This window comes from Salvelinus fontinalis, chromosome 3 (assembly GCF_029448725.1).
Source record: "Salvelinus fontinalis isolate EN_2023a chromosome 3, ASM2944872v1, whole genome shotgun sequence".
In the NCBI taxonomy this organism is placed as follows: domain Eukaryota; kingdom Metazoa; phylum Chordata; class Actinopteri; order Salmoniformes; family Salmonidae; genus Salvelinus; species Salvelinus fontinalis.
In genome coordinates, this window is record NC_074667.1 from 50535861 (window position 1) to 50555730 (window position 19870).

Consider the following 19870-nt stretch of genomic DNA (forward strand, 5'->3'; position numbering starts at 1 on the left):
AGAGAGAGACAGAGAGAGAGAGACAGAGAGAGACAGAGAGAGAGACAGAGAGAGAGAGAGACAGAGAAAGAGAGAGAGAGAGAGACAGAGAGAGAGAGAGACAGAGAGAGAGAGAGAGACACAGAGAGAGAGAGACAGAGACAGAGAGAGAGAGAGAAGAGCTTTCTGAGCGTTAGGGATCCATTCCATGAGTGGATCACATGTTTTCAGAAGCCTGTGACTCATACCATTCCTCCCAAGACTGGCTGATTCACTCTCCTCTCCTTTTTTCTTCAGACTGGTTAGGACCTGACGGTGGCTGGCAGAGACACGATCTCCCCTCATCTCCAGATGACCTCACTCGACCTCTCATTGTAGTACCAGCCCCATCTGCCACCATCACATACACAGTCTCTATATTCCTCTCTGGATCGTGTAGCTATGTACAGCATTTTTGACGCTCTGGAGCTGAGCCTTTGTGTCTCAGCACCCCAATGGGATTATGATAAAGGTCCATCTGACATTTTAATAAACTGAAAGTGATACTCCTGTTATTTAGATGGGAATTCCAGCCTCAATTCTTAGATGTTATCGAAGAGAGCAGTCTGACCCTGTGGTCAGGTCTTTCCCCCTGACCAAGCAGGTGGTGGTGGGACTGCATCATGATGGACATTATGGAGCTGCAGTTCTCCAAACTAATCCTGGATTAAATCTTTCATAAATGTGCTGGCACTTTGAGGCATTCCCAGTCATCACTCACCCACACAATATGACCTTTCCCCTCCATCAAATAAATGTAAACGAAGAGCATTGCCAGCTTTCTATTAGAAATCAGGGGTTACACTAGTTTTCCATGTAAAAACATGAGGAGCCATTACAACCAATTGAATTCGGTGTGTCAAAAGGGAGTACGTTTTGGAGTAAATTAGTAGATTCCATTGGTTCCAAAAAGACAAGTGACATTTCAATCAATTAATTTTTTTAAACATGTGGGGGTTAAAGTTGAAATCTGCATAAGGTGAAACAGCACCACTGTTCATCCCCGGCGTCTTTATTCTTTTGTTGAAACAGAGGAGCGACTGGCAGCGCGGTTCATTTTTTGTTATAATTGCAGTACATATTCAGGTGTTCTATCGGGTGTGCAATGATGTCTGAGGGAAAGAAAGTGTTATGTTTGAAGTAACTTCTTTGTTGTTGTATACCAAACTGACGTGGCAGTTTCACCAACTATGGATTCCAGCAAGATGGCTGTTTTACTGTAGAAGCAGAAAACACTAGCAATACAAGTTGTTTTACTCTTCTGTAAAATTTTGAAAATGTCACTTACCGTTACACCCCTTAGGCACTCAACCCATTGCTGGTTGTTGTCTGGATTTAGTGAGATGAAGCCCGACATCACTGTATAACACAGTATTAGCACACAAAGGGATAGAAATAGAGAGCAGAGCATTTGACACAACCAAAAATTGTTTTATTTCTCCAACAAAATGTGGACAAGACAGATACAAGATAGGAGGTATCTGAACATAAAACAACAATATTAATTAATAAATCAGATTAATAACATGGAATGTAGTCTTTGTATCTCCATTCACTTTCTTTTTTACATGTTTTAGTTTAAGAAACATGTCAAATAAATAGATCTACAGGTACCTGACTAAATAAAGGAAACACTTGAGTAAATGAGGGATACGAAGTATATTGAAAGCAGGTGCTTCCACACAGGTGTGCTTCCTGAGTTAATTAAGCAATTAACATCCCATCATGCTTAGGGTCATGTATGAAAATGCCCAGTTGCCCACTAGTTTGGCTACCATGGCTAGAAGAGATCTCAGGACTTTGAAAGAGGGGTCGCAAAGGAGCACAGGGTTGTTTATAGGGTGTGTGTGTGTATTTTAGTATCATTAAAAAAAAAAGAAATTGTGCATGTTTCTCAGTCACCAGATTTCAACCCAACTGAACACTTATGGGAGATTACGGAGCAGCACATGAGACAGCGTTTTACACCACCATCAATAAAACAAATTATGGAATTTATTGTGGAAGAATGGTGTCGCATCCCTCCAATAGAGTAGAATCTATGCCAAGGCGCATTGAAACTGTTCTGGCTCGTGGTGGCCCATAAAGACACTTTATGTTGGTGTTTCCTTGATTTGGGCAGTTACCTGTAAAAGGCCTCTGTATGTAATCTAATAGCTATCTGAATATACCGCAGTCTCTTCTTTGAATCCAAAGGGAACGGGATGGCAAAATAAACTGGTATAGTAGTAAAATGGAAGATGTTTTCCCTTAGTAATTTCACACAAGTATAGCAGTTTCTCTCTTTTGCTTTCTCAAACCTGCCCCATCAGTAGCACACATCAACATCAGTGCATGTGTTTGTGTGTATATAAGGCAGCAGGAACTGTTGGAATCCGTGCTTGAGGTCAGTAAGCAGATAAGGTTAACTAAGTTAACTAAACTGAAGATCGCAAATGTCTCTTTAAACATGAACCATCAGGGCCCTTTTTATCCCCCACTGACACAAACAAAAACACCCAAAAGAAGCACCAAGAACAGAAACAAGGACCTTGTGGAAAACAGGCTACAACCATGTTCAGAATGCCCCTAAGGCCAGCCTCTGTAGTCCAGTGTGATGCTTTTTTCATGAGTCCAAAAGAGAGAAGATGACTGTTTTAGTCTGTGCTGTGGTCCTCTAGCTTGGAGATGATGGCGATGAGGTTCTGCAGACCAAAGATGTAGCCACTGTCCTGGCCCTCGTGCACCACACTGTCCTCCACAAAGTCGGGGCAGGTGGTGTGGGCAAAGTCAATCATCCTCACGTCCACCGCCGGGTCAGGGCCTGTATCAGATCGGGCTGCCAGGCACCCACCACCAGCGCTACCACTACTACTGCGGGTAAACCCAAACGCACCTGCCTCTTCATCCTCTTCCACTTCCTCCTCAGACAGACCGTCCTCGGGGGCCCTGTGTGCATGTGTGCAGGGCGGCTCGCCGTCATAGATGATCAGTAGGGAGGAGGAATAGAAGCGGTAGGACTCACAGCTCTCCAGGGCTGTCTGCATCTCCCTGAGCCTCCGCAGCACCGGGGAGAGCAGCTCACGCCGCAGACGCCGCCCGTCATGGAAGAACTGGAACAAGGCCTCCTTAAAGCCCGACAGGGTCAGTTTACGCCCAATGTATTTATCCATGAACATGAGCTGACCCGAGTCTGACTGGTATACCTGAGAGAGAGGTAGGAGATGGAGGGGTTCAGAAATTAATTTTTCTTCTGAACTAAAACTAAGCTATGCCTCCCCAATAGATCATGTCAGGCTCTTCAATTCTGCCCCATCCCCATCAATAACACACACGTTAACATTGTGCCCACCTGCATGCCACAGAGGCGTACTCCGATGGGGGCTGAAGTGCTTTGCTGGCACTTGCGGATTTGCATGACCTTCTTCTCCTCGGACACGTTGTCACCGTGCTGCCGCGTGCCCATCTTCAGGTCCAGCACGCACGGAACCGCGTGACGCCACGTCAGGTTCTCCAGCAGGATGAATTCTGGGAAGGGGTCCTGAGTCAAGGAGCCTTTCGCCACAGGAGAATCACATGTTCTAATGGACCTGGTTGGAGACAACTCTCCACTAATGTAGTGGGAAGACCTGACTCCCTCTCAGCGGACACTAATTCATCAGATGGACCCGACACAAATCTATCTTTAGCCTTTCCTCACATCAATCTACTTCACTTACAAACACAAAGATGTCACAAGTACATTATATGTAAGATTGGAGGCTACATTGGGCACAAGATTCTGCAGAGTGAAGAAATAGGCAGTAGCACACAGTAATAAGATCAGGTACAGTACATGGAAAACCCCTGCAGGCAGGTGCTGGATGGCCTGATGTTTAGAGTAGTTATGGTAATGAAAGGATACTGTACTGGTTGCGGTGCTTGGCGTTCTCCTTCATCCTCTGCAGGTGTTTCTGTTGGAGTTGGAGTCTCCAGGGGTTGTGTTGGATGGCGTTGCTGCCTTCTAGAGGCACCTCCTCCTGCTGCAGCCACTCCAGCTCCTCCTCCTCATGCTTATGACTGGGGGAGAGAGGGGAGTCAGGCGGGGTGCAGAGCGGGGAGGGAGTCTCCCTATTGTACCATTAAGTTTACGTTCTAGAACCTTTGATACAATGTGTCTCAACATAGGTCAGGTAATGTTATTTGTTATAATGCAAACCATTTGTTACTGTGTTTACCAGTGTTTTTGTGACATATTTGACTGTCTTTGCAAATGTCAAATGGCTGTATGTGGTGCTAGACTGTATGTGGGCACTAGGTCTGCATTATTTGACCACCAGTCTCACCCTCTCAGCTGGTGGTCTGAATTAGAAAATGCAGCTTGTTGAATGAGGTTGTTATTAAACGGCTTCTGTCATACAGAGCAAAGGTAATGTCAGGTAATGTTATATGGAAGGTACATGACAAAGATCGGCATATTATAAGTGTATGCTTGGTCAGATTGCATCAACCTCGACTGTCCTGTCGCTTCCCTACCCTTTACCCTTCCCCTTGTGCTCTGCCCCTCCTGGCCTGGTGATCAGGGCTCTGTTCCATAACCATCTGGCTCTAACTAACCCCAGCCTGGCCACATCATCATCTACTCACATTAGATGGGTCCTGCCTGCTTGTATTTCAGAGTGCTTTCTGTGTTAGTGTATCTGTCAGTTATGCGTTAGTGATTGCGTGTGTTCACCGTAACGATCACCAACTCTGGTGCCCTGCATGTCTCTTCATCAGTGTCACAGTAAGTCTCCGTAACAGCGTTTCAATCTGTCTCGTCTCACCTCTTGTCCTTGTCTTCGTGTGAGTCCAGCAGATTCCGGGCAGACAGCTGCTTGTTGCCCCAGTGCAGCATCTTGCTGTATGGCTCGCCGTTGACCGACAGATCTATATTCTCCAGGTGCCCAACCCCAGAGTCACTGTGCAGGGGGTACGCTATGAGACACAGGTTGCCCTCTTCATCCTCTTCAAAACCCACAGATACCACACCTGAGAGAGAGAGGAAAGGAAGAAGACAAACTCGTAAGATATCAACCTCATTGAAACATCAATGGTTCTTTTGACTGTCTCTTGATGAAACACTATTTTCATTTCTCAGCAGCAAACAAGAAACTGGGAAGTATTTGGAGTCTTATCCCAACTATTTTTGCTCTCCAGCATTTTTTTTATTTTTATTTTTTACTTAGAGCCCTGGCTTCTCTCAACTTGATCAAAGGACCTGGACAAACAACTTTATAACAAACAGATACAGATCTCCCAACTCCACAGAGACACAGAGAGAGAGAGGCAGAGAGAGAGACAGAGGCAGAGAGAGAGGCAGAGAGAGAGGCAGAGAGACAGAGACACAGAGAGAGAGAGGCAGAGGGCGATATGGGGCATGGAGACAACAAATAGAGGTTGTGACATTATGGAAATCTTGTATATATATATATATATATATATGTGTACAGTATGTTGTTGTCATGCAGAAAAGGAAAGTCACTCCAAAACAGAAACCACACAAGGCTCAAGCAGATGCAGTTAAAAATCGGATTTATTTGAAGTGATTTGAGCTGGTTTCTCCAACCATTATAGTAGTAATATTATTACACAGTAAATAAAATCAAACATCTTAAACACACTGTCACCAACACCAGAGTACCAAAAACCACAAATCATGTAAACCTATGCATATTGCCTTACAACAAGTTGTACAGTGAGAGAACAGCACAGCAGCATACATAGTCTCTGTAGATGGACCAGACGGATGAACTCAAAGCCTATTTCAATCCCTCAGTCACTCTGATGTCATTCTGCCCATCCCGTATGTACAACATTCTAACCCCCCTCCCTCATGAGACATCCCCCACCCAAAACCACCCCAACTCCCTCACCCAGCCACCCAATCTCTATGTGGGGATGGGATGCATAGAACACAACAGCTGCAAATTGACATGGAAGGGTACAGTAGCGCAAAGGGAAAACGGTTGAAGATGAAAAAGTGAGATAAAGTTTAGGAGTAATTGGCTCCTATAGGATCAGAACACATTTTGTGGTGTGAGTATATGAGATCCAAAGCAACTGAGTATCAAGCCACAGCCTTGTTTTAGAATGTCAAAAAAGGAGGTAGAAAGCCCCCGGTTTACACACACAGGTTCACCTTTCACTTGTCTGTCAGGTACTAAAGACAAACAGTTGCAGTGATCCGTAGTGTTAGATAACCCACTGTTAAAGGGCTAAGCAGAGGGGAGACGCAGCACTGGTGGTGAACAGTGAGAGTTAACAAGATATGGTGGACGTTAGGACCCTGCCTTCTGAACCTCAAGCCTTAGATACTGATGTCATTGTATGATGGATTTAACCCTCTCCTTGCTGAATTATTTCTGAAAATGTTAGAAAGCATTTTTCTCTGTGTGCGCACACACACACACACACACACACACACACACACACACACACACACACACACACACACACACACACACACACTAACCCGGTCTTCATGCGTACTATACTGCATTCTACCTGCTCTGTATGCTCTCTGGGTAGAGAAACACAGCTCCTACCTGTCTGTGACTTACCTCCAATGCTTCTACACACAGGACAGCACACCTGGTGGTGCTCCACTGCTACAGCGCCCTCCTGTGGCCAGATCCAACAGCACCGCTTACCGCACAGCATCCTGGCTGGCTGCAAAGTCCTAACCTGGGCCTTAGAGAATTGACAGAACCCACCTGATCCATCTGTGAAGGGACACCGTTCGACTCCCTAAAAAACACCCTACACCATAAAACCATGCACTAACATGGACCGTGAACAAGGAAAAGTGCAGAGAAAAAAAATGCATTCACCTGCAATAATAAGCTGACCTATTTTCCAATCGCATTCCATACCAATCAGGAAATAGCGAGAGGGGGACTGCGATATGGTCAAAAGAGACAGCCCAGTCACACACAGTAGATGGCAGTGGAGGTGTGGTAGAGGTTAGGGGGTACAGTCTTACCTCGGTACTGGGGGGTGAACTTCCTCATGGCGCTAGGTAGGCTCTTGTAGAACTGGTGCTCTTGGGGGATGAGGGGCTTGCAGATGGTCTGCTCTCCAAAACGCAGCACGCAGCAGTGGCCCCCCACCTGGTGCATGAAGGGCTCAAGCGGGACTCCTTTCTCCAGATAGTGTTGTAGCTGATGCTGCGTTTGCTGCTGCTTGGCCTGCATGGTCTGAGCCTCCACGGCCGGACTCATTCTCCACTGATACTGATCCTGATCCGGAGCACAGTGACGCCACGCACATTAGCCTCCCTCCTCAGGGACACCGTGCAGCAGGGCTGTTGGACGACCACCCACGCAGACTCTCTCTGTTGATGTTTATTTTGATCCCTCCTTTCCTGATCTCTCCTCTGTGCAGGAGGGATTCTGCAAGATGAAAACAAAGAGTGACTGGAAGGAGGAAAAGAGAGAAAGAGAAATATCGTCTCAGCGTTGGTCAATCTTAAATCCCGTTTTTCCTCCTGGCCTTAGAAAGTAGGCAGAGAGGTGTAGAAACAGAAAGTCCTTTGTGTCCTGAGGTTGAAAATTAAGGTCTGCTCTGCAGTGTGGTCTGAGTGAGACACAGCCTGACTGAAAGTCTCGCCTGCTGCCCACTGAAACCCTTCTGACACTGACAGCCTGCTCTCGCTCGGACTGGTAAAAAACTCACAAGCACAAAAACAGACCCGCCCACTCAGCCCACTTCCACCAATCACAAGCAGGTTGTTGGGTGGTACCCATTGAGGGAAGATAGCAAGCAAACAAAGAGGGATGGAAGGGGATTGGGGGAGGGGAGAGAGAAAAAAGGAAAGAAGCAGAGAAACAGAGAGGGAGGAGGGATGAAGGCAGAGCTGAACTCCGCTGTTTGCTCTGTATGACAGAAGCCGTTTAATAACAACCTCATTCAACAAGCTGCATTTTCTAATTCAGACCACCAGCTGAGAGGGTGAGACTGGTGGTCAAATAATGCAGACCTAGTGCCCACATACAGTCTAGCACCACATACAGCCATTTGACATTTGCAAAGACAGTCAAATATGTCACAAAAACACTGGTAAACACAGTAACAAATGGTTTGCATTATAACAAATAACATTGAGAGCCACAGAATGTTGATTATAGAACAAACAGCGGTCTGGTGCAAATAATGGTGTCAGTTAAGGTAAAGGTAGTCTCAAGGGCAACATAAAACTGTGTTCGTTGTCTTCCAGATTCCTCTGAAGATAAACTGCCAACATTGCCTATAACTACTAGCTAGGCAAAACATGCTGACTGGGAGCAGGGCCCTGTACAGCAGAACGAGTCAGCGAATAGCGAGAGAACAGGGAGTGATTGTGTTTCCTGAGCTGCAGGGTGGACACTAATCCTTCCCTTCGTGGTAGCCTAGGCTAATCTGTTTCAAGAAGGGAGAACATACCAACTCCTCATTCACAGAATTGCCAGTCACAACAGGACAGGTAGGGGCATTTCCATGGAAAAGGACAGGTAGGGGAATTTCCATGGAAAAGGACCCATGAGCACCAACATGGGAAGTTCATTGGAGCATACCAATTTGGGTATCAAATGAAAGCTAAGAGTCTATATTTTTGTGAAATGAAGTCATAGAAGTATCAAGTAATGGTAGACATCAATTCTGTTTATGAATGATGAATTCAAACTCTTACTCCCAAAAATATTAAAGGGATTTACTGCAACTGAATTGGATACAATGGGAAATCATAATAGTCACAAACTACAGTTGGGTCACCTTCTACGGTCCTCCCTCTTCCATACTGTTATGTTCAGCAACCCCTCCCCTCTTCCATACTGTTATGTTCAGCAACCCCTCCCCTCTTCCATACTGTTATGTTCAGCAACCCCTCCCCTCTTCCATACTGTTATGTTCAGCAACCCCTCCCCTCTTCCATACTGTTATGTTCAGCAACCCCTCCCCTCTTCCATACTGTTATGTTCAGCAACCCCTCCCCTCTTCCATACTGTTATGTTCAGCAACCCCTCCCCTCTTCCATACTGTTATGTTCAGCAACCCCTCCCCTCTTCCATACTGTTATGTTCAGCAACCCCTCCCCTCTTCCATACTGTTATGTTCAGCAACCCCTCCCCTCTTCCATACTGTTATGTTCAGCAACCCCTCCCCTCTTCCATACTGTTATGTTCAGCAACCCCTCCCCTCTCGGTCTGTCTTTCTCTCCAGTTAAATGTCACCTCTCCCAGCTCTTACAGACACCTAACCATGAGTCCCTTCTTGTTCCATTTACTGTGAGCATCAGCCTCACACACTGAGCACCGACCGACACCGGATGTCCATGGACGTTGAAAAGTAGTTGAAAGTTGGTCAGTCCACCCTGGCCTTGATGTTAACGCCCAGACGGACCGGACCGGACCAAATCTGAACCTATCATAGACGTATGTTTCACAAGTTTGGATAGCACAGTGCAGTACAGTGAGTAGAGCACAATAGAGTAGTCTAATACAATGCAGTAGTACTGTACTGTCATGTACTCCACTGTGCTGTATTGTACTGTACTGTCATGTACTCCACTGTGCTGTATTGTAATGTACTGTCATGTACTCTACTGTGCTGTATTGTACTCTGCACTGTGATGACCAAACTTGTGAAACATGAGGAGAATGACAAACATAATTATGCATTTCTGTGTAGTACAGACCAGGGACCTATGACGTAATCCCATTACCATAATTCTGTTACAAGGTGTAAATCCACTTCACTTACTGTAGTTCAATAACCAAAATATATGTTTTCTAAGCTAAGGTGCCACGTCATAGCTGACTCCCCAGTCTTTCAGCAGACATTTCAATCTTCATTCGGAGCAGATATTTAACAGAGTTTTTGATCACATAGAAACCTGAATAAGATTTGACTGTAATTCCATTACCAAAGTTCTTCCACTAAATTAGTTTTTGTAACATTTTCAGTGGAAATTGTTAAAAGCAGTCCTTGTGCATAAAGTTGCATGGTTTGTTAAACTTTGAAATAAATGGTTTTGTTTGGCATACATTTTAAAGTGAAAACATGTGTCAAAGAGTAATTCCGTCACCGTGGAATTGCCCGTAGGGTGTGTGTGTGTGTGTGTGTGTGTGTGTGTGTGTGTGTGTGTGTGTGTGTGTGTGTGCGTGTGTGCGTGCGCCCGCGTGCCTGGCCCAGTAGCAGTGGAGGGGATAGACACTGGATGGTTCTCCTCAGATCACAGGCAGTAGAAGAAATCACCACAGTAATATCTCTAATCCAGCATCCTGGAAAACTACAGGGAAGAAATGAGACCACAACCACATTATACAACACTAATGAAGCAATACACTGACACTGCTCTGGCTTTGTCTCTTGACCAATCATCTCTGACCTGAACATTGGTCAATATCCATGCCAACGGTAGCCTATTGCCAGCAGACATGCTGACTTTGGCCTAGACTTTGCAGACACTTGCAAGACTTTAGGGAGGGGTACAAGAATGTCAAAGAGAGCGAGAGAGAGAGAGAGCGATGCTAGTGGACTTGCTGAAGAGCAGTAGCGTGGCATGGGGCCGTTAGTGAGGTAGATTGTTTAATGCCCTGAGTGTTCCTGTCGTGTGTTCCAAAGAGACAGACACAGCGATCTGCTGACAGACCAGGCCATAGCCTGGGAACCCAATAGGAGCACAGAGCTCAGGGAAGTGGTCCTTTACACCTCCACACAGTGTCCATAGAACGCACACAGAAGTCAGTCACAGCCCCAAATGACACATCTTGCCAATAATGTCTGACCTACTGGCAAATAACATTCTCACCCAATGATCATTGCCAGCACTGCAGACATGTTGACTTTGGCCTGAACTTTGAAGAGACATGCAAGACTTTAAGGGAGGGGCACAACAATGGACTCGTTTTTGAGGGAAATATCCTCAGGAGACCCCAAAATGGATTAGAAGCCTCCAGCCAGCAGAGCTGCAGGCTCCGGACCTCGTAGGGTAAGAGTTGAATACCCCTGGTCTACAGTGACACTGAGGGTCTGACAGGTCTGCTGTTCAGCTGGGGTTATTGTCACCATGATAGTTTCTCACGGCTGCATGAGGAACGACAGAGGTCGGGTTGTGGTGGAATGTCAGCGCGCCTCGGACAGAATGTCTTGGGAGTATGGTGGTGGGCACATTGTGGTGCTGGAGTGTTCATAGGGGGCAGGAGATGGACAAGGTTAGTTTCATACTAACATGAGGCCAGGGGTACTGGCACGTTGGGCAGAGCAGAACAGAGGAGTAACTGGAGTGGGGATAATATGTAGGTGCTGAGTGACTTCAGACAGAAGGGAGGAACTACTGTAGTGAACCCAGAGAGCAGCCTGGGGCTATGAAGGACACATGGACAAAGGCTGTAGCTCGTAAACAAGCAAGCTAGCACAGTAGGCAGAATTTAGCTTAACTCCAAAACACCCTGGATTTGTAAAGCTACTTCTAGGAATGTGTAAGGCCTATATTTTCAGTGCTTTAGAACATACAGTGCATTCAGAAAGTATTCAGACCCCTAGACTTTTGTTTTTAATGTTACAGCCTTATTAAAAAAAAAAAAAGATATAGTTTTTCCCCACCTCCTTCCTCAATCTACACACGATACCACATAATGACAAAGCAAATAACAGGTTTAGAAATTTTGGCAAATTGATTTTTCTTTAATTTAAAAATATTACATTTACATAAGTATTCAGACCCTTCACTCAGTACTTTGTAAAATCACCTTTGGCATTGACTACAGCCTAGAGTCTTCTTGGGAATGATGCTACAAGCTTGGCACACCTGTATTTGGGGAGTTTCTCCCATTCTTCTCTGCAGATCCTTTCCATCTCTGTCAGGTTGGATGGGGAGCGTCGCCGCACAGCCATTTTCAGGTCTCTCCAGAGATGTTCAATCGGGTTCAAGTCCAGGCTCTGGCTGGGCCACTCAAGGAAGTGTCCCGAAGCCACTCCTGCGTTGTCTTGGCTGTTTGCTAAGGGTCGTTGTCCTGTTGGAAGGTGAACCTTCAGAGCGCTCCGACTGGGGTAGAGCCGGTTTTCATCAAGGATCTCTCTGTACTTTGCTCGTTCATCTTTCCCTCAATTCTGACTAGTCTCCCAGCCCCTGTCACTAAAAAACATCCCCACAGCATGATGCTACCACCACGCTTCACTGTAGTGCCAAGTTTCCTCCAGATGTGACGCTTGGCATTCAGGCCAAAGAGTTCAATCTTGGTTTCATCAAACCAGAGAACCTTGTTTTTCATGGTCTGAGTCCTTTAGGTGCCTTTTGGCAAACTCCAAGCAGGGTGGGATGTGACTTTTACTGAGGAGTGGCTTCCATAAAGGCCTGTTTGGTGGAGTGCTGCAGAGATGGAAGAACCTTCCAGAAAGACAACCATCTCCACAGAGGAACCCACCTCTCTGACCAAGGCCACCTCTAGGAAGAGTCTCTGTGGATCCAAACGTCTATTTTATAAAGATGGGGACCTTCAATGCTGCAGAAATGTTTTGGTACCCTTCCCCAGATGTGTGCCTCGACACAATCCTGTCTCGGAGCTTTACAGACAATTCCTTCAACCTCATGGCTTGGATCTTGCTCTGACATGCACTGTCAACTGTGGGACCTTATATAGACAGGTGTGCAGTGTGCCTTTCCAAATCGTGTTCAATCAATTGAATTTATTTTTAATACATTTGCAAACATTTCTAAAAACCTGTTTTTGCTTTGTCATTATGGAGTATTGTGTGTCGATTCAATTGTCCCCCCCCTCATAAATCTATATAAGAATAAGGTTGTAACATAACAAAATGTGGAAAAAGCCAAAGGGTCTGAATACTTTCTGAATGCACTGTATTTAGAATGGAATAGATAGGCTACAGGTGTAGTAGGCGTCTTAAGGAAGAACTAATACCACTGACTGACTGTACACAAGGACAAACGCCACAACACACCTCTGCTGACCTGTCTCCTCCCACTCTTGCTGGGCTGTTTCAGGAAGAAGGCTCAGCTGGCTCACCTCAGTGTCAGCTTATTCCCCAGACGGACAGATGACGGATCAGTCCAGATTACATCAGATCAGTGTGCTGCTGACCAAGTCTTTACAGGTCACCACGTAAGCTCCCCGTAAAATACCAAGAGCTACCGGCTATTCAGAGACTAATACATAGCGCCCTCCAAACAAACACACATTTAGACACGCACACAGTCAGGCAGAAACATGCACACAATTTACAGACGACACTAAGTAGGCTCAGAATGCTTTGTCTTTTTTACGCACTGTACCAACATTCTCTGCACACGTTTATAAACACGAACAGGCTACAGGCACGTGAGAGGTAACAGGTCCATAAATACCAGCATTGACACCAGAGTGCAACGGGTGACATTTGAATACTTCAGCCATCCGGACACAGCTGCATTACCTTGGCTACAGATGTGCCCACAGCCCACACCACATAAATCCTCTAAAACCTATCCATGACATGCATGAAGGGGTCACTGATCTTTCTCACTGGCGATGTCAAGTTGCCAATGAGAGATGCCAACCTATTTGACCCACTTCTGAGGGCATCGTGCTAAGGCTGCAGGCAAGCAGAAACTTTAATTCTCTTCCTAAATTGACTGACTCTAAATGGAATTTACCCCTCCCTGTATTCCTACAAAACAGCCAAGCCCATCCAAAGCCCCCCTCTTAATGTCTTCTAATCTAAGCCACTGCAGTACGTGAGTCAATCTGTGTCAGAGCTGAGTAATGCCAAACACAGCATCATAACGGCACCCACCCACCTACACAGCATCATAACGGCACCCACCCACCCACCCACACACACACTACGGCGATATAATATTTTGGCCATATCACAGTATTTAAAAAAAAAACATTGACGGTATTTTATATATATATTTTTATAATAAAATTACTACATTTGCTTAATGAGTAGTGCGTGACCCTAGGGTGGCAACACATACATTCTAAGTGTTTTCAATGGGTCTTTCTCCATTCTGATTGAACAGTATAAAACAATTCAACCCCCAAAAAGTCACAATTTTCATCTATTTCTGCATTTGAGATCATTTCCACACTGCCACGAAGGGCTGCACGATATGGGCAAGTAATCTGGGCCTTATTTTTAACCAAATGTTGCAATTTGACTTGCGATTTAGAGCAAAACACTGGGTTAACTGTTGGAATAATGGGAATAGAATGTCTTTTCTAATTATATAGTTAGAATATAATAGTGGGCGCTTTTAATACAGTGTTGTTTGACATGATAATGAATGAAAATGCTAGGGAGGAGTTATTGTGACAGGGTAGGAACTAATTTGTTGATAGGTGTTTCCTATGGGAGCCTATAATCTCACAGATTTGTTTCCAAAACTAGAAAAATTTACGAACAGAGTGGACAAAGTTTAGTAGACTTTACCCTTTACCAAAGTTGTAAAAAAGTGTTCAGAAGGTGTGCAAGGGCGAATAGAGTTATTGCACACACTTCACAGAGCAGGCATTCCCTAATGGAAATACACAAATGCATGTTAGAACGAGCCAATAGGCTCTCGCTAGCTTGTGCTTCTGCCTACTATGATTAATTTGCTCCCATTGGAAAACGACAGGCTGTGGTCTACCTGGATTGCGTTTCGATTAAGGGTGTGCTTTGTTAATTTCATTTGTGGAATTTCTTCCTTAATGTATTTAAGCCAATCAGTTGTGTTGTGACAATGTAAGGTTGGTATACAGAAGATAGCCCTATTTGGTACACACACAATGCAAATAGTCCAGGTAGCCATTTAATTACCTGTTCAGGAGTCTTATGGCTTGGGGTTAAAACTGTTGAGAAGCCTTTTTGTCCTAGACTTTGCACTCCGGTACCGCTTGCCATTCGGTAGTAGAGAGAACAGTCTGACTGGGGTGGCTGGGTTCTCTGACAATTTTTAGGGCCTTCCTCTGACACCGCCTGGTGTAGAGGTCCTGGATGGCAGGCAGCTTAGCCCCAGAAATGTACTGGGCCGTACGCGCCACCCTCTATAGTGCCTTGCGGTCAGAGGCCGAGCAATTGCTGTACCAGGCAGTGATGCAACCAGTCAGGATGCTCTCGATGTTGCACCCGTAGAACCTTGAGGATCTCAGGACCCATGCCAAATCTTTTTAGTTTCCTGAGGGGGAATAGGCTTTGTCCTCTTCACGACTGTCTTGGTGTGTTTCGACCACTCTAATTTGTTGCTGATGTGGACACCAAGGAACTTGAAGCCCTCAACCTGCTCCACTACAGCCCCGTCGATGAGAATGGGGGCGTGCTCGGTCCTCCTTTTTCTGTAGTCCACAATCATCTCCTTAGTCTTGGTTACGTTGAGGGATAGGTTGTTATTCTGGCACCACCCAGCCAGGTCTCTGACCTCCTCCCTATAGGTTGTCTCGTCGTTGATCAGGCCTACCACTGTTGTGTCGTCTGCAAACTTAATGATGGTGTTGGAGTCGTGCCTGGCCATGCAGTCGTGGGTGAACAGGGAGTACAGGAGGGGACTGAGCACGCACCCCTGGGGTGCTGCAGTGTTGAGGATCAGCGTGGCAGATGTGTTGCTACCTACCCTCACCACCTGGGGGGCGGTCCGTCAGGAAGTCCAGGATCCAGTTGCAGAGGAAGGTGTTTAGTCCCAGGGTCCTTAGCTTAATGATGAGCTTTGAGGGTACTATGGTGTTGAACGCTGAGCTGTAGTCAATAAATAGCATTCTCACATAAGTGTTCCTTTTGTCCAGGTGAGAAAGGGCAGTGTGGAGTGCAATAAAGATTGCATCATCTGTGGATCTGTTTGGGCGGTATGCAAATTGGAGTGGGTCTAGGGTTTCTGGGATAATGGTGTTGATGTGAGCCATTACCAGCCTTTCAAAGCACTTCATGGCTACAGACGTGAGTGCTACGGGTCGGTAGTCATTTAGGCAGGTTGCCTTTGTGTTCATGGGCACAGGGACTATGGTGGTCTGCTTGAAACATGTTGGTATTACAGACTCAATCAGGGACATGTTGAAAATGTCAGTGAAGACACCTACCAGTTGGTCAGCACATGCCCGGAGCGCACGTCCTGGTAATCCGTCTGGCCTAAGGTCTTCCTCACGTCAGCTACGGAGAGCGTAATCACACAGTCGTCCGGAACAGCTGATGTTCTCATACATGCCTCAGTGTTGCTTGCCTCGAAGCGAGTATAGAAGTGATTTAGCTCGTCTGGTAGGCTCGTGTCACTGGGCAGCTCGCGGCTGTGCTTCCCTTTGTAGTCTATAATAGTTTGCAAGCCCTGCCACATAAGACGAGCGTCGGAGCCGGTGTAGTATGATTCAATCTTAGCCCTGTATTGGCGCTTTGCCTGTTTGATGCTTCGTCGCAGGGCATAGCAGGATTTCTTGTAAGCTTCCGGGTTAGAGTCCTGCACCTTGAAAGCGGCAGCTCTACCCTTTAGCTCAGTGCGAATGTTGCCTGTAATCCATGGCTTCTGGTTGGGGTATGTACGTACAGTCACTGGCTTTATCAATGAGGACGTCGTCCCCACAGTGACTGTACGTACATACCCCAACCAGAAGCCATGGATTACAGGGGGCACTGATGTGGGGCACTCAATGCAATCGGAAGAATCCCGGAACATGTTCCAGTCTGTGATAGCAAAACAGTCCTGTAGTTTAGCATCTGCTTCATCTAACCACTTTTTTATAGACTGAGTGACTGGTGCTTCCTGCTTTAATTTTAGCTTGTAAGTAGGAATCAGGAGGATAGAGTTATGTTCGGATTTACCAAATGGAGGGCGAGGGAGAGCTTTGTACGCGTCTCTGTGTGTGGAGTACAGGTGATCTAGAATTGTTTTCCCTCTGGTTGCACATTTAACATGTTTATAGAAATTTGGTAGAACTGATTTAAGTTTCCCTGCATTAAAGTCTCCGGCCACTAGGAGCGCCGCCTCTGGTGAGTGGTTTCCTGTTTGCTTATACAGCTGACTGAGTGCGGTCTTAGTGCCAGCATCTGTCTGGGGTGGTAAATAAACAGCCACGAAAAGTATAGCTGAAAACTCTAGGCAGGTAGTTTTTATCACAATATACTCTACTTCAGGCAAGCAAAATCTAGAGACTTCCTTAGATTTCGTGCACCAGCTGTTGTTTACAAATATGCACAGACCGCCCCCCTCCTCGTCTTACCTGAGTGTGCTGTTCTATCTTGCCGGTGCAGCGTATATCCCGCTAGCTGAATATCCATTTCGTCATTCAGCCACGATTTCGTGAAACATAGGATATTACAGTTGATGTCCCATTGGTATGATATTCGTGATCGTACCTCGTCTAATTTATTGTCCAATGATTGCACGTTGGCGAGTAGTATTGACGGTAACGGCAGCTTTCCCACTCGCCTTCTCCGGGTCCTGACGAGGCATCCGGTTCTTTGTCCTCTGTACCTGCGTCGCTTCCTCTTGCAAATAACGGGGATGTCGGCCCTATTGGGTGTTTGGATAATGTCCTGTGCGTCCTCCTTGCCGTAGAAAAAATCTTAGTCTAATCCGAGGTGAGCGATCGCTGTCCTGATATCCAGAAGCTCTTTTTTTTTTACCCCCCTTTTCTCCCCAATTTCGTGGTATCCAATTGTTAGTAGTTACTGTCATGTCTCATCACTACAACTCCCGTACGGGCTCAGGAGAGACGAAGGTCGAGAGCCATGCGTCCCCCCGAAACACAACCCAACAAAGCCACACTGCTTCTTAACACAGCGCGCATCCAACCTGGAAGCCAGCCGCACCAATGTGTCGGAGGAAACACCGTACACCTAGCAACCTGGTCAGCTTGCACTGCGCCTGGCCTGCCACAGAAGTCGCTAGTGCGCAATGAGACAAGGTAATCCCTACCGGCCAAACCCTCCCTAACCCGGACGACGCTAGGCCGATTGTGCGTCGCCCCATGGACCTACCGGTCGCGGCTGGCTGCGACAGAGCCCAGAGTCTCTGCGATGCAGTGCCTTAGACCACTGCGCCACCCGGGAGGCCAGAAGCAATTTTTTGCCGTTAGATAGTCGCAGAAACATTATGTACAAAATAAGTTACAAATAACGCGAAAAACCCCCACATAATAGCACAATTGGTTGGGCTCCCGTAAAACTGCTGCCATTTCTTCCAACGTCATTTTAAAGAGAGTTATCAGCCTCAGAAATTGCAGCTCAAATAAATTATTCAGAGTTCAAGTAACAGACACATCAACATCAACTGTTCAGAGGAGACTGTGTGAATCAGGCCTTCATGGTCGAATTGCTGCAAAGAAACCACTACTAAATGACACCAATAAGAAGACGAGACTTGCTTGGGCCAAGAAACACGAGCAATGGACATTAGACCGTGGACATCTGTCCATTGGTCTGATTTTCCAAATTTGAGATTTTTTGTTCCAACCGCAGTGTCTTTGTGAGATGCAGAATAGGTGAACGGATGATCTCTGCATGTGTGGTTCCCATTGTGAAGCATGAAGGTGTGATGGTGCTTTGCTGGCTGTCAGTGATTTATTTATAATTCAAGGCACACTTAACCAGCATGGCTACCACAGTGATATGCCATCCCATCTGGTTTGCACTTAGTGGGACTATCATTTGTTTTTCAACAGGACAATGACCCAACACCTCCAGGCTGTGTAAGGGCAATTTGACCAGGGAGAATGATGGAGTGCTGCATCAGATGACTTGGCCTCCACAATCACCCAACCTCAACCTAATTGGGATGAGTTGGACCGCAGAGTGAAAGAAAAGCAGCCAACAAGTGCTTAGCATATGTGGGAACTCCTTCAAGACTGATGGAAAAGCATTCTAGGTGAAGCTGGTTGAGAGAATGCCAAGAAAGACCAAAGCTGTCATCAAGGCAAAGGGAGGTATTTAAAAAATCTGAAATATACTTTGATTTGTTTAACACTTTTTTGGTTACTACATGATTCCATATGTTATTTCATTATTTTGATGTCTTCACTATTATCCTACAATATATTTAAAAAAATATATATATATATATTTTTTTTAAACACTGGAATGAGTAGGTGTCCACTCCTGACTAGTACTGCATTTTCTCCATATCGCCCAGCCCTAGTTCCCACCCTGACTTCATATCCTGCTGGTAACCAGGATAGCAGAATTGCATCACTGGCCCCAGTTAAGGCTGTCTGGACTTGAGGACACACCCCTCATTGTTTGAATCTTTGAAAGCAGTCTTCAGCACAAAATGCAATAAACATATTTGCTTTGAAAATAATATAATTTTGTAATGGAGTGCGCTTCTCCTCAAGTACGTTGATTCAATTTGCTGAGAACTTAAATATTTCTTATTAAAGGACAGCACCTGAACACACTGATCAGTGGTGCAAGGGTGTGCGCGACAGAGCCTCTTTTCACTAGTTTAGCCATTGCCCCCTGCTGCTAGGGGGAAACGGGTGTTGGCTCAACCCCACTCCTCGGTGTTCAGTCAGTGTCCAAGAACCCAGAGAGCAGCATCTGTTCATAAACAGGCCACAGGGATCTAGCATACCTGTAGTGGGTGTATGATTTGTTTATGTTTGAATGTTGTGTCATGCCATTTCCATACAGTGGCCAGGGATGCGCAGCCTCATAGCATCTTTGCAATGGAAATTAAGGCCTTATCCACAACATAGCCTGAGTCAGCAGTTCAATAGGGTCTTCTTCTGTGGAGAGGCATCTCTCTCCTGTCAACTTGACTCCCAGGGCTCTACAGTGCGACCATTTTACTCCCGTATGCACCTAAATATTTTGTTGTATGACCTGGAATTTTAAGAAAAAAATTAAGGATTCTAGCTTTATTACCCATAAATAATTTTCACCGTGCTCCTAAATTTGTGTTCGCCTACCT

General features: G+C 45.8%; 1 protein-coding gene across 1 annotated transcript in view; it reads right to left on the reverse strand.

Annotated features, from left to right (window-relative positions):
- Positions 1–1428: 1428 nt before the first annotated feature.
- LOC129851062 (inositol hexakisphosphate kinase 2-like) overlaps positions 1429–19870 on the reverse strand; it is a 33637-nt gene continuing 15195 nt past the window's right edge. The window contains exons 2-6 of the mRNA XM_055917246.1: positions 7001–7409; positions 4803–5007; positions 3902–4056; positions 3350–3525; positions 1429–3203 (exon numbers count right to left, since the gene is read on the reverse strand). Of these exons, the coding sequence (XP_055773221.1) occupies positions 2655–3203; positions 3350–3525; positions 3902–4056; positions 4803–5007; positions 7001–7238 (1323 nt within the window). The 5' untranslated portion in view covers positions 7239–7409 and the 3' untranslated portion in view covers positions 1429–2654. The remainder of the gene's footprint in view (positions 3204–3349; positions 3526–3901; positions 4057–4802; positions 5008–7000; positions 7410–19870) is intronic.